This window comes from Onychomys torridus, chromosome 2 (genome assembly GCF_903995425.1).
Source record: "Onychomys torridus chromosome 2, mOncTor1.1, whole genome shotgun sequence".
Classification (NCBI taxonomy): Eukaryota; Metazoa; Chordata; class Mammalia; order Rodentia; family Cricetidae; genus Onychomys; species Onychomys torridus.
Genome location: NC_050444.1, coordinates 88,576,455 through 88,592,098, shown reverse-complemented (window position 1 = coordinate 88,592,098; position 15,644 = coordinate 88,576,455). Strand labels below are relative to the sequence as shown.

Here is a 15,644-nt window from a genome sequence, read left to right as displayed (position 1 = left end):
TTCCTAACATGATATCGTGAGCATTTTCCCATTACAGCCTGAATTCAGCCACTGTCACTTGCTAAGGGACCTGAGGCAAGCTGCTTAATTTCTCTGTATCTCAACTTCCTTATCTAAAATACATCTAATAAATTGCACAGAATCACTGTGTGCCTCTCTAAGACTTGTGTGTTGAAATTCTAACACTGTCCCTATATAGTATTTAGAGCCCTTTGGAAAGCACCAGGTCAGCAGGGCAAAGCCCTCGTGAATGGGTTCAGTGTCCTTATGAAAAAAAGACCCCAGACAGTTCCTTTGTCCTTTCCACCACAAGAAGACAGTGAAAGGATGGAATCTGTGAACTAGGAAGAAGGCTCTTCCCAGACACTTTACAAGATGTCGTCTTGATCTTGGATTTTTTAGCCACCCAAACTGTGAGAAATAAATTGGCATTGCTTCTAAGAATCCTAGTCTTTCTTATAGTAGTCCAAACAGTTCTGGACATAAGTACTTCCTTAGTGAGATTCTGAGGATTAAATGAAGTAAGTCACACAGATCTCTTAGTTCAGTGCCTGGCATATACAAACTCTATTATCTGCTATTGGCTCCACTATCTTGATAGCCACCCTGATAATGAATGATGTTATAATAATAATTAAATTGAAACAAATGTATTCTTTTTTTCTGATTTTGGATATTTATGGTATTTCTCATTTCTAAACATAAACATAAATGTTACTTATAAAATAAGTTATGCTGGGCATGATGTAATCCCAGTACTCAGGATACTGAAGTAGGAGACTATCATGAATTCTGGCCTAAACAGGGCTACACGTGGAGTTCCAGGTCAGCCGGGACTGCAGAGTGAAACTCTGTTTCAGAAAACTTAATAAAACAGGCCATCTTGTAGGTTGTGGTTTAGAGATAAAAATCAAAGCAGTGAATTAAAAAATGTAGGCTGGTGAGATGGCTCAGAGGATAATGGTACTCGCTTCCATGCCTGGCAACCTGAATTTGCTGTGTGAAACCCACGTAGTGGAAGGGAAAAAACAGCTCCCCCTAAATGTCTTCTGTCTTCTAGGCATGCATGTGATCATGTGCATACACACAAACACCAACAAAATAAGTTTTTTAAAAGTGATAAAAGAGAATTAATGCTGAATGGAGTAATATTAGTAGGTCTAAGTTATCTTATAAAGCTGGAGTGGTGGTTATATCCAGATGCCAGCACCTGGGAAGCTGAAGCCAGTCTAAACTACAAAGGGAAACTGTCTCAAAGTATTATCTTAAAGAAGCTCAACATTTCCTTGACATATTCTGATATTTCTGGCTAATTGTCCCACCTGAGAAGCCCAGCATGAAACATCCGTATTGGAGGTACAGCAGGCCTGGATCACTCTGCAAAGTCTTTTAGGCCTTTACTCTGGGATCCTCCTGGCTAAAAAGCCAAATCAGCTTTTCTCCTCTAGTGGCGGAGAATCTCTGATGCAGCACAGCTCAGGCCAGCAGTTTTTAGATACCACTTGGAAATGTCCAGTAGGGCAACTGTCAAGCCATGTCACCTGATCTGCCATTTATGGGACAGAGGTTTCTGCAGACAGAGGTTTCTGTCTGTTAGTCTTTCAGCTAACAAAACTCAGAGTAAGCAACAGCAATAGAAATGTGAAGTGACATACACAAAGTGCAATCTGTGTATCAGGCTGGTTTGTTGTTGTTTTTTGTTTTTTGTTTTTGTTTTAAGTTGTTTGATCTGTTCAAGGAATTAATGGCCTCATTTCATAGACCAGGAAACTGAGGTTCAGAGAAGGTAAAGTTTTCCTCCAGGGAAACTTGATCATCTGAGTCTGTGGCTGGAAAGACATGAGCTTTCCCTGTGAGCACAACAGGGGTTCTTTCAGTTTAAACAGCATGGATTGGTGCTCACTGCTAGGCACTGGCACAGACAGAGCCTGAAGAAAGAGGCAGGGGCATTAATCACAAGTTCTAGCCCTAAGCATGATGAGTGCTCAGAAGTAATTAAGTCATGTGGGTGGTTCATTTTATTTGTGGTACATATGTCTAAAAGCCATCATTAATCCTTTTAGGAAGAGGCAGGGGTTGATAGATCAGGATTATAAACAAAGGGCAGTAGGGAAATGGGAGGAGGGATGAACTCCCACTCAGAAAAAGTCTAGAGGATGTGGCATTTTGGTTGGGGTTAAGGAACCAAAAGAATACAGGCTGGGGGTGGGGATGCCATGTCCACTCCCTTACTAAAGACAAGTAAAACCAGAACCTTGGTCAGTGCTTACTAAATATTGGTGCTCAGAACAGTACATGGCCCTCTCATTTTGCACTCTCTTTCTTACATAAATAGGCCTATAAAGACACACCCAGAGACAACCTCACATTCAAAAACAGAAACATAAAACACACACTGGTACACATCACACATTATTAATACATTAAAGATACATGGAAATTCATACAAGTTCTTAGATTCACAGATTCACAGATACATACAATCTTCACAGAGAAACAAATGTGTTTATGCTTTCATACACAAGCTCAAACATATCCTCTCCCCACCCACTACTCATTCAGGCAAATAAATGCATGCTTTCGTTAACACACACGAGTTCACACACAAATCTCATCCTGCCTGTCTGGTTAGAGGCGAATGACTAATGGGAAACCATGCACAAAGGCAAGCATCCTAGGAGAGGCCAGGAAGGAGGCCTTTAGCAGGGAGGCAGGTCTGATGGGATTAAACCATCAGATGACAAACTTGATCTGCCAGACTGCACCTAGAAGTTGCTCAGCTCAGGATTCAGAGTTGGACATTGCACTGGATCCTGGGTGATGGTGCAAGTTTGCCTGCCTGATTTCCAACTTCCTCCACAGTTTAATGTCATCCAGGGTCAAGCTCTGCTATCAGCTCCACCCCAATGCCGGCAACAGGCTGGAATCTCTGGGGATGCAGAGGCAGTGCGGGCTGCTTTCCAACTTTAGGCTTGTCCTGACACAGTGCAACCCCAAGTGGTTAGCATTAATGATAGTTTACAACGGTGGGGCCAAGCACTGGGTTAAGCCCTTCATGTACATGATTTCATTCTCACACCAGCTCTCTGAGGGGGGATGGGGTGTGTCCTCTCATCTCATCATTTAAGTGGTTGAGAACACAGCTTGAGCCACAAAACTACTCAGCAAGAGAGGCAAAGGAGCAGAAATTCAGCCTGGTCCTATCCTATTCTTTTCGAAGTTCGGGAAAATGAAGCGTGCACGCGAGTGTGTCTCCCCCATGCCAGAAGCTTGCTAGACTGTCCCATCCAGCTCAGTTCAGCGCTAGACCCCTAGCAGGTGCCTTCTGTGGGTAACTGGGGTTGGCTTGCTGAAGCTGTCAACAAGAGCTTCAATTCCCCCATCTCTGAATGGGGGTGGGAGACAGGCTCTTTTGAGCCACTGAGTGAGTGCGGAACTCCCATCTATTATCATCGCTGCTACCTCCCGCGTCCCTTGCAGGGGTGCAGCCTGGTCTCCGCCCGAGCCTGGGCGCCGCTCGGCGTCCCCATTGTTCAGGAGGGCGGAGATGCTGCCCACTGGGGACTCCCCGCCCCGGGTCCAGCTCGCAGCCCAGTGGAACAGATGACTTGGCCGGGTGTCCGCCGCGCAGGGCGCGTCCTTTGTCTGCTCGGCGACGCCGGGTGCCCGAGGCCCGCGCCCCGCTTTCAGTGTAGACAAAGCCGGGGCAGCCGCGAACCCGGCCGGCTCCAACGCCGCTCGCGCCTCCCCGACGTCCCGCCCGCTCCCCTCCGCGTCCTCTGATTGGTCCAAGCTGATACAAAGAGGCCGGGAAGCGGGCGGGTCACGTGGGTGAACGCGTCTTCCTATTGGCCAGGCTTAGCTGTCTATCGAGGAGGGCGGGCCGTGCGCGCTCCGCCCCGGTCTCTCCCTCCGCTCCGAGGTCCGCCCGCGGGGCCGGCCGCCTGTCAGAGGGAGGTGGCGATGGTGCGCCCGGTGGCGGCGGCGGCAGCGGCGGCGACGGCTTCCTCGGTCGGACAGCAGGGAGGAGAAGATGACTGACCGGCCGACTGGATGAATGAATGAATGGCGGAGCCGAGCGCGCCATGAGGAGCCTGCCGAGCCTGGGCGGCCTCGCCCTGTTGTGTTGCGCCGCGGCCGCAGCCGCCGCTTCAGCAGCCTCGGCGGGGAATGTCACCGGGGGCGGCGGGGCTGAGGGGCAGGTGGTCGTGTCGCCCACCCCGGGGCTGCGGGACCAAGCCGGCCACCCCTTCCCGAAGGCCGCGGCTCCCACGGCGCAGGCCCCGCGGAGCGGCCCCCCGCGCACCCCAGTCCGCAGAGCCGGAGCTGCGACCCCGTCAGCCGGCTCCGCGGAGACCACCCCTCTCCGCACCAGCGCGCGACCCTCCGACGCCACCTTCCCGGTTCTAGGCCCCTCGCCCGCCACCCCTTCGGAGGAGGGACGCACTCCCGCCGCCACCGAACCGCCAGCCTCCAGACCCGCGCCCAGCACCCTTGAGAGCACAGCTGGCCGGGGGCCGACCACCCCCCTAGTCACCACCGCTCAGGCGCCCAGCACTCCCGGGACCCCGACCGCCCAGTCCCCGGACAGCAGCAGCAGCAGCAGCAGCAGCAGCAGCAGCAGCAGCAGCAGCAGCAGCAGCAGCAGCGTCCCGCCCACCGCACCTGCCACCGAAGCCCCTGCTCCTCCTCCCCCAGGTGAGTCCAGGTGTTTCCTCGCCCCCTGTACCTTCCCTAGACACTGCCCATCTTCACCCCAGTCTCTGTCACCCAGTTCTGGCCGCTTCTTGTCCTAGCGACTCCCAAGGGACGATCCAGGCTCCAGGTACACTCAATCCCCATCCCTCCAAATCTAGAATGTCTTTTGTGTCCCCCCCACCCCCCCACCCCAACCCGGTGCTATATGCTCCATCCAGAGGGAGCGGTTGCTTAGCGTCTCTTCCTAAAACAGGGTTTTCTGGCCTTTGTCAGAGTCCCAGAATGAAGGCAAACTTTTGGGATCTGCCCAGAAGGCCACCCTGCTTGGGTTATTTGGGGGGGAAGTTTGAAAGCTGGCATGGTGCTCTATCCACTCACAGGTAGAAAACCTGAAGGGATTCCTCCAAAGCTCCAGTTTCCTTGTTTGTTTCTTTTAGCTGGTGTAGTTAACAGATGTGTGTGTGTGTGTGTGTGTGTGTGTGTGTGTGTGTGTGTGTGTGTTTGTGTGTGTGTGTGTTGGAAGACATCCAGGGTGGATTTTGCTTACAAACAAGCCACTTCAGGCCTGAAATTAAAAAAATTAAAAACGACCTTGTAATCCCTATCTTCTCTGCAAAATAAGTAGACTTTGTAGGCCATTTGGGGCAGGTGTGTATCTAGGTTGCACGTTTATAAATTAGGTTAAATCCCTTCCTTGTACTACTTCATTTTGTCTCAATTCCAAGGTCAGTGTTTGGGCAAATGCCATTTAAGCAAGGATGTCCATTTTTGCCTTTTAAAAACTAGAGTGTTCCTTACTGCTGATGCTGACATGCCCATTTCTGTTTGAGCTCACAATAGGAAATACAACTCTTCTGCTAGTAAAAGTCTTCAAAGGTAAGAGGCAACTGCTATTCTTTCACCTCTTTGTATCTTCTGTGGGCCAGGGACTCAACCAGGAAAGCTTACCTCTTTAAGACATTCAGCAAGTTTCTGAGATCTTTTGCTTTGCATTGGGTGGAGATTTGCCCAAAGCACTGGTCTAGCTTGATCTGATCATTGACCTAATTCTTTGGCTCAGTGGTTTACTGTGGAGTCAGGTATGGACTTTGGACTATAATTGAGTTGGTAGAGGATTTTCCCAGATGGTTAATTCTTGAATTGTATGTTGGAGCTTGGCAAAGGCATAAATAGGAATTCAGATTATTCACCCCTAAGAAGCCACATTTGGATCTCTTTCAGTTTTAAGAAATGTATTAACTAGCTATTTTTTAACCTGTTTGATACTTTTTGGCTTTATAAAAAGAGATTGACATATTAATAAAGTTAGACTAGTATAACTACTTAACAGTGTAGACTCTGAAGTCCATTTTTAGGATTGAATTCCAGCTTATTTTTCCCTTTTGCCTGTGTTAAGTATGAACAGGTCACTTAGAACTTGATTTAAGGCAACCTGGACAACATAGCAAGACTATGAAGAAAGACAAAAATAGTGGAGAGAGGTTAGGAGAGGAAAGAAAAAAATTCACTAAGTTAATGTATAGCTAACTAGTGCTTAGAATGGTTCCTGCGTGTGATAAGGACCACATGTATGTCATTTCCCCCTCCTGACCAGTTCTTTTTTTCTAACTGGAAAAATATTAGAGAAGCTGAGTGACAACTTGTGATTTTTATACTTTGCTTTGGTAAATAGAAAAAAGATGTTAGAATTTCTGGAGTTTTAAGCACACGATATTTAAGTAGAAAATGCTTGCTTTTGTTTGTATCTGATAAACACATAGTTGATGTTACTTTACTTTTATCATTTTGAATTCTTACTGTCAAAAGAGATCATCAGAAACCTACAAAGAAAAAGGTAAAAGCCACTTTATCACTGCTCTCTAGTTCCAGTTCCTAGAGGTTCCTCCTCTTAGCAGTTTGTTGAATCTTTAAAAAATATTTTCTGTGCATATTTCAACACACAAATACATTAAGATAATTTTTAAGGCTCAGGGATAGAGATTTGCTTAGTGTGCAGAATATCTGACACTGCCAAAACTTAACCAAATAGTTTGTAAAATTAAAATGCAATCATTCCATACATATTGTTTCATCTTGATGCATTCACTTAATTATGTAACATAAAACTTAATTTTTTTCATGTTAATACCTAGGATCTACCTTATTATTTCCAATAGTTGTATTTTTTATTGTAAATGTACACAGAATAAGCAGACTTGTTTAACCAGTGCTTTATTAATTAATATAACCAGTTCCTAATTTATATATACATAGATTGCTTTGAAAATTACAGAGAATGTATTCTTAAGTCTATCATGTATTTATTATATCCTCTGATATTTTGATACCAAATCAAAGTACTTATACTTCAAATCAATTTAAGTGAAGCAAATCTGGGGTGATGAATATTTGCCAATTCGAACTATTTTTAGTGGTTTTCATAGGCTAATATCTGTATGTTTGTCTTTCTGTAGCAAACACTTGGGATATCAAACTGAGGTCATTTACCTTTGTTTAAATAGTCTGAAATTTATTCTCTTCTGTGAATTCATTCTGTTGTCTATGTTTAGTTCAAAGGTTTGACTGACTTTGTAGCTTTCTTGTAGGCAATCTTAGCTTTACAGTGATATAATCAAGTGGGACTTTTTAATTGTAGCATGGGTTCCATCTACTTTAGATAGTAAGCATAGCTGTTCAACAGAGGAAAACGTCTCTATGAGTTTGAGAGAGCTAATATGGCTTGCAAAGCTGGATTTCTTGCCATTGGGGAAGATGGTTGTGAAATTTATTTCAACATTTCTGTGAGAACTGGGAACCATTTACTATATCAATTGAGTGGACAGGTCTTATATGAATCAGTAAGAATTTCTCACTGGGAGATTTAGCTGAAAGATCTTGCCTAACCACCAGTTAGGGCCTAGTTGTTTACAGGGACACTGATCTGCAAACTGAAACTAATTACCCAGCAAACAGGCACTCTTCTCTCACAACCCTGGTACAACACTGTAGGGATTGGTTGGATGAAGGGTGGAGAGAAATTCTGTGCTCTTACTAGAGAGAAATAATCAGCAGTAAGGCCCTGAGGTAATGACAAATGCTTGCTTGCTTGTTTGTTTTAAATGGACTTCTGAGGCTGGTAGAAGCTTAGAATCCATTAAGGCCCAGCATGGCTCTACAATTTAAGAAATGCTTCTATAGCCTTAGGTGAAACACCTCTGCCTGTACCTAACATCTGACTAGATGGATTGGCCTTTGGGAACATGTACAAGTAGTCTGTTTTCTCAGTGCACTTCTTCAGATTTTGCAGATGTGATCGTCCTCTGAGTCTTAGCTAAATAACTTCAGCTTCTTCAATTGGTCTTTGACATGGTTTCATATTTCTTCACTTTCCTGGTCACCTCTATTCTGAATCTTTTCAGTCTTTGTTTGACTCTCCTGAAACAGAACAGAACTGAACCTAATAGTCTACATGTACTCCAGCGTATCTCATGGCAGAAAGAGTGGTTACCTTGTTCCTTCTGGGTACAATGCTGAGTATGTATTTAGTTCCCTAAGCACGGTATCTTTTTTTTTTTTTTTTGGCAGCCAAATTATGTTGTTTATTCATTGAGTATATGAAGATATCAGACACTTTTAACTTCTTCATTTTTTTAAAAATATGTGTTAGATAAGTCTTCTTTTACTTGGACTTAAGAAATTTTTGTGATTTTCTAAAATATAATCTAAAGCATTTGAGAAGCTCTTAAGATTGATTATGGTAAATTCAGATGATCTTTTTTGCTCCAAATTTGTCAGTGTACTCCACCCAGGTTGTTCACATGACTTACAGGGTGTTCTGATAGACCAAGTCTAAGGACAAGTCAGGGCAGGTTATCCTTACCTCACTGGAAAAAGAAATCCATGGATGGTAAAACAGTTTGGAAGGGAAGGGAAATAGTTTAGACTAGTTTTCAAGGTTCTCTTTCAGCTCTTAAGGGCTGTGATGATTAGATGTACATGATTCAAGGTACATGTATACCCCATAAAGAGCCTTTAATTATTTACTTATGATCCAGACTACAAGAATAGACTTTGTTTAAGCAAGCCCAAGAATCCAGTTGAAATCTCTAACTACTATGAGGTATGAATGCAATATTACAAATGGAGTCTATTTGATTTGTTTTATTTGCTTAGTTTTGTTTAAGATAGGGTCTAGCTGTATAGCTCAGGCTGACCTCTAACTTGTCATTCTCTTGCTGCTATCCCCTGGGTGGTTAGATGTGCCACCATGCCTGGCTCTTCACAGTTGATTTGAAAGGAACATTCTAGAAACCCAGGATCTCCCAGCTGAACCAGAAAATACTTTCTCTATCCTAATAGTCTCTACTACTAAAGCTCAGAGTCTTATTGTGTGTGGTTATTTGTGACTGTAACATTTCTTTTGTGGAAATGCAAACTGTATAGGCTCCAAAGATAATAAAGATTTCAGAGTCTTTTATCTAAAACCTGTGTGTTTTCATATATTGGAGAATATTTAAGATTTTAGAAAGTGGACAAATCCATCATGGTGAAGCTAGAAGAATATCTAGTAACCAGATTAATGAAGACATCCATATCAACATGTACATTCAGTGGGTTAAGGACCTTAAGCAGCCTTGCATTGGATCAGATCAGGCTTTGTTGGCATGCCCATTCAGGAAAGGGCTTGCAGGACAGACAGCCTTACCTGTCTTGGAATACAAACACTTCCCTCCACAGTTAGATAAGGTCTCACTATATTGCCTAGGTTGGCCTTGTATTCATAGACTCAATCCATCCTTCTGCCTCAGCCTAAGTAACTGGAATAACAGGAGCTCACCATTATGCCTGAATTCATGATAGTTTTCTTTAACATTTGCTGGGCAGAACTTGTAGCAGCTGACCAATACTTAAAAACCACTCTTGAGCCCTATCTCTGCTTTTGGCCATTTGGCAAAAGAGGGGTAAGGCAAAGTCTTGGCTCAACCCTGCCAAATGAGGACAGAAGAATCCTGTGGTCAATATTTTTCTGTGCCTGCCTGGGAAGGGGACTAGGGTGACCTGAGGCAGACTCTTCTGTCTTGGGAGAGGGGCTCCAGGACACTGATTTTTAAGAGTAGTTCAGAGCTGGGGGCTTCTCTGTCAGCACTGCTTAAAGCTTTATGGGTCACCCCTCATCAGAGCTGTAGTTTGGGTGCCCATCTTAAACCTTGTCCCTTCCCTGGGCTAATTGTGGCTTGGTCCTAGAATTAGGCTGCCTGCCCTATCCTCTACACCCCAAGAACCAGAGTAGAATAGAGGAAAAACACAGGCAGTTGTTTAAAGACAGGTGGGCCCTGGAGATTGAGAATGCCCTGCACAGCCTTTTCATTTGAAGACAAGATGGGAGTCTAGTGTGTTCTGTGTCTCTCCTGCTTTAGGGCCAGACTGAAGTGGAAGTGTGTATAAACCTTAGCACCGTGAAGAGATTACTGGTGGCTGGGACCTCACCATGGTTTTGTTAGAAGGGGGTCCACTTGAGGCTAACGAAGCTTAAGCCCCTTCTAGTATCTGTTCTTAATCTTGGTATCTTTTGCTACTAAGAGTTATAGAAAAAAATACTTGATTTTGGATCTTTACTATTTAGCATTTGGTTTGGGGCTTCTGAATCACTACAATTGTAGTTGCAAGCATGCTGTGCTCCTGGCACAGAATGTTTTGCATGTGTTAAGTATTTAATCCTTAGAACAGTGAGGTACTGAGTTATATAGTATGATCCTCATTTTTTTCTGATGCTAGGGATTCAGTCTAGGCCCTTGAACATGAGAAGCACATAATCTGCCGTTGAGCTGTAACCTCAACCTCTGTTTTATAAATAAGGAAACCGAGGCCCTAAAGCAATGCTCTTTGGTATTTGCTTTCTTGTCTGCTGTTCATCCATCTTTAACTTTTTGTTTTATAATGATTTGTGGCTGTGATATTAATCTGTAGATCATCATTTTGATTGGAGTTTATCTTGCTTTGATGGATGTGTTTGTTTGAGTTATCTTTAGGTCCAAACATAGAACTTCTTATATTTACTATATCTTATTCCTGGCCTTAGTGCTTAGTTTTGTGTAGAAATTCCTTAGTCTGATTAGTTTGTGGAATAGCATAAACTCCATAACATTAGTTTAGAATCTTTTGAATAATGTCTCCAGGAAGCCTTCTGGCTAGTCGAAACTTTACATATTGAAATAATCTGACTAGGTCTTTTTATCTTGATTTAACTAAAGACTCATAAAATTAAAGTGCATTACTTTTCATCTCAGCATTCTAAACATGTGTACATTACCTTCCAGACATCCTGGCACTCCTATAAAAAGAATGGACTGAAGTATTACAGTGCTGTTTTTAATTGATGGGTAAATTGTGGGTAGAGAGATTACTGCTCTGGGGTACTTCATAGAGCAGAGTAAATATACATGATCTTGCTTAGCTGAAAGAAAGTTAGATGAAGTTTTTAGTTACAAATAGTTTTAATTTATGCTTTTTGCCTTGGTCTTAATTTGCTGTTTGTTTTCTTTAGATTTAAAAAAATCTTTATTGTTAATTTTGGTATTTTATTACAGGTACATCTGTGGCTACTTTTTGGTCTTTTTAAAATATAGATTTTGGTTTACTTCTTTTTTTTAGTAGAAACAGCTACACAATCTGCACTTCTAACTTTAAAAGGAGATTTTTTAAAATTGTGATAAAGTAGATAAAGGTTCCATATGTGTTTGAATCACAGTAAATATTTGCTCAAAAGTAGTAATCTTTTCAGTCTTTCTGCCTAAGTATGTCCAATAAATTATGTCAAAATAATCTCTTTAGTAACTCTTCCATGAGTTACTGTCAGAGAACTCTTCCCCAACTTTCCATCTCTACTTGCTGATGTTTTCAGTGCAAACTCCTCCATGTGTTCCTTTTACTCTGTCTCATTCTTGGGCCCTACCCCTCTTTCCGTGTTATATAAGGAGACAAATTACCCACTCCAGTGAACAATTTACCACTTTGTCCTCCTTCGGTGCCTCCTGAAAGCCCAATTCTTCTAAGAGATCTTTCTAGATGAACAAAAAGTCCTTGAAGATGTCTTGGTATCAGGATCCAGGGATTGAACCCTTTTCATTCAAAACAAAACCTGTTTTTTGTTTTTTGTTTTTGTTTTTTTCTGTGACTTTGACTTTTTTTCTGATGACTTGGTTTTAGTCTACTTAATTTAGATTATTAAGTCTACATGATAAGAAAATACCATTTATATAATAAACATATGTACTTTTTTTCAGTACGTGGTACTGGAAAAATGGAGAAAATATTTCTCCCTAGTTTTTGTTGTTGTGTTTTGCTTTTTAGTGCTGGGAATCAAATTCAAGACCATCAGTTTGAATCCTGGGAAAACACTTTACCACTGAGCCATATGCCCAATCCTGGGTTCTTCATCATCGTTCACTTTTCCAGTCCTAGCAACAAAGAAAAAAGAAACTTTCCTAACAACAAAATATAAAGTTATTTTAAGGAGCAATTTCCTTTTTCTGTTTATGAATAATATGATCTACTTCTTGATACATTGATTTGGTATATGAGGCCTAATTTGGTTGAGAAACAAGTATTTTGATATTTCAAATGACAGAATTTTTCCTGTATAAATACAGTTAAAGTTAATAGTGAACAGAATGTGTCTAATAATTAACAAGTATGGTTCTCAAACTACTCTTAAAATCCTCTAGAGTTTTCCATCAACCATGGGTTAATTTCTGTGTATTATATGCATGTAAAAAGGCTTAGTTTCTGCTCTCTATTGATTCTTTTATAGGTAACTTGATAAGGTTTACATTTGACCTTTTTTATTTCTAGCTGTTGTCCTTGGAAGTTATTTGTTGAGCTTAATTCTTTGGCTGATTTAGCTACTCATATTTAAATAGCAAGGAAATGGTTAGAGACTAGGATTGTTACATTTCTTTCCTAGAAGTAAATGGGTTTAATGTAATAAAAAGAACACAGTTATAATTGAAAATAAATGGTCTGGAGATAACAAGTTACGCTATGGAACTTGATTGGGAAACTCAAGTAAATTTCTCTTTTTCATCTTAAATTATTGTTTTGGGACAGGAATAATAGGAATTATTTGTGAATATCTTAATCTACCTCTTCAGTTTTGTTGTCTCAAATGAAATTGATAGTGTAAAAGATACTTTCATTTTACCTGTTCTTTCTTGTCTGATATTTAACGCTGTGGCAAGGAATATAGAGTATTTTTATGGCCAATTGCTTATCAGGATTTAAAATATATATCACTTCTTAAGCAATAAAGAGTTAATGTCATGATCTTCATCTTATAGAAGGCAAATACTGGGACTCAGGAAACTTAAACGGAAAGGAGACCAGTGAGATCATTCAGCTGATAAAGGTGATTGTCACCAGTTGATAACCTGGGTTCATTTCCCTGGACCCATGTAGTAGAAAGAGAGAACTGACTCTTTCAAGTTGCCCTCTGATTTCCACATGTATATGCAAGCACACTCTGATGTGTAAGCACATGTACACACCCCTTCCACCTCTACACTAAATAAATAAATATAATAAGAGGGAAGGAGAGAATTGACTCCCACAGTTGTCTCACAAGTGATCTCCCACACACTCAGCATGGTACATACACACAAAATAAATAGATGTAATTTTAAAAGAGGTTATGTACATTTATTTTGCCACTGATCAGCCCCAACTAGATTTTCAATATTTAGTGATGAAATGAATAAAGGAGGAGTGATTGGTAGTTAAGAGTAGGCATGCAGTATGTTCTTGAGGAAAATAATGTAATCCTGATTTTCTCTTTTAAAATAAACTTCCCTCTAGCTTTTCCCTTTTGTTAGTAATAATAGGGCATGTGGAACTCTGAGAACTCTTATATTAAATTAATTATTCATTTTATTACATGATTTTCCCATTCTATTTTTCTTAGTTAAAAGAAAAACTAAAATAGACATACGAGAATCTGATGACTTTGGTGGAAAGAATATCTAAGTTAGAAAGCTGAGTTTTTGTCTATAAGATATGGAGCTTGGGGTCCTTTTACTAAACTCATAATTTGGGCAAGTAATTTCATTTATAAAATGAAATGAGACTTTAGGCTTATAAATTGGGCTATATTGGGTACTTGTGCTTCCTCAGATGTATTTGGGGGCCAGTATTGGGATGAGAGTGGTCAGGTGGGTCTACTCATGCAATCATCAACCTCCAGTTCTCACTTTTAACTCCCATATACTACCTACCCTCCAGTTAGCTATGTTCTCATCTGGTTTGCATAAAGGGTATATTCGTTCAGTAGAGGTTTAAATAATAATTCCCCTACTCTATAAAGTTTATGCTAAACACATTATACTAGTTTCTGAATTATTGTCAAAAGCCTTTCAATGGGTAGCAAAATACATAGGAAAGAGACCTACCAAAATAGTTATTGATGAAAGCTAAGTAATGGGATTATGAGTAAATTTTAAGTCTCTTCTTTGTGTTTTGATGAAATTTCCAAGTTGTTTTTTGTTTACTGTATCCAATTTTAATTCTAAGTCATAAGATAAATATAAAATGAGAACAATGGACAATAATTGTGATAAGCATGGTAAATCTCTATGTACATGAGATTAAGTTAGGTAATATGACAGAGTCATTTACCTACAATTCTGTAATTGGCTTAACAAGTTTAATCTACATATTTGCTTAGTATCAGTGAGAGATAATTTTGAAGAGAGAATCAGCAGAAGAAGAAGCTGTCTTGAGATAGGAAACCTTCTGAGGCCTGACAAACCTTAGGCAGGTAGAGATGATGGATCATATATCCATCCATCCATGTATATATTATACACACACGTATGTATGTATGTATGTGTTCTTTAGGAAAGATTAACTGGGTCTTTTTCTCCATTTAATTTAATCTAAAGGATTTTAAACATGCACTTTAACATCAATTTTTCTTTCACCTTGTATAAAAATCAATTCAAAAATGGTTGAAAGACCTTAATTTAAAACCAGAAACACCGCAGCTTTTAAAAGAAAACATAGGTGATACGCTTCGAGACATTAGGGTAAGCAAGAACATTTTTAGTAGAACACTAATATCACAGGAACTAACCTCAAGTATCAAAAGATAGGACTTCATGAAAATTAAGTTTCTATACAGTGAAGGAAATAATGAGCAGAGCAAATAGCCAACATAATGGGAGAAAATCTTTACCAGCTGCACATCACACAAGGGACTTAAATTCAGAATTTACAAAGAATTGCCAAAATTAAATAACAAGGAACTAGAACAGCCAATTAGCAAATGGACAAATGAATACATATACTTTTCAAAAAAAGAAACATAAATGGCCAATGACTTTTTTTAAAAGTTCGGTATCCCCAGGCATTGGGAGAATGTAAATTAAACTATTTTGAGATACCACCTCATCCTAGTCAGAATGGCTATCATAAATAAATATGACAACATATATTAGACAGATTATGGAGAGAAAGAAGCCCTATTCACTGTTGGCAGGGGTGAAAATTAATACAACCATTGTGAAAATTGGTTTGGAGATTTCTCAAAAACTTAAAAATAGAACTAGCATATGACCCAGCTATTTCATTCCTGTGCATATACCCAGAGAATTCCACATCCTACCACAGAGATTGCAACCCCATGTTTATTGATACTTTATTCACTATAATAAAGAACTGAAATTAACCTAGTTGTCAATCAAAAGATGAATGGATAATGAAATTTGACATACATATAAATGGAATACTATTAGAATGTATAATATTATTAACTGTGTTTAAACAATCTCAGAAAGAAAAAAATATGTTCTCCCTCATATATAGAATCTAGCCAATAATATATGTAGATATGCATGTGGGTACAATGTAGCATATAGAAAAGAAGACAAAAAAGGCTAAATATTGAGGATGAGGAAGGAGTGTGCAAGGTAATAGAC

The 15,644-nt window shown here is 40.6% G+C and overlaps 1 protein-coding gene across 1 annotated transcript in view; it reads left to right on the top strand.

The window, feature by feature from the left end:
- The first annotated feature begins 3,884 nt into the window (after positions 1 to 3,884).
- Positions 3,885 to 15,644, top strand: part of Megf9 (multiple EGF like domains 9) — a 97,550-nt gene continuing 85,790 nt past the window's right edge. Inside the window, exon 1 of the mRNA XM_036178482.1 lies at positions 3,885 to 4,698. Within this exon, the coding sequence (XP_036034375.1) occupies positions 4,062 to 4,698 (637 nt within the window). The 5' untranslated portion in view covers positions 3,885 to 4,061. The remainder of the gene's footprint in view (positions 4,699 to 15,644) is intronic.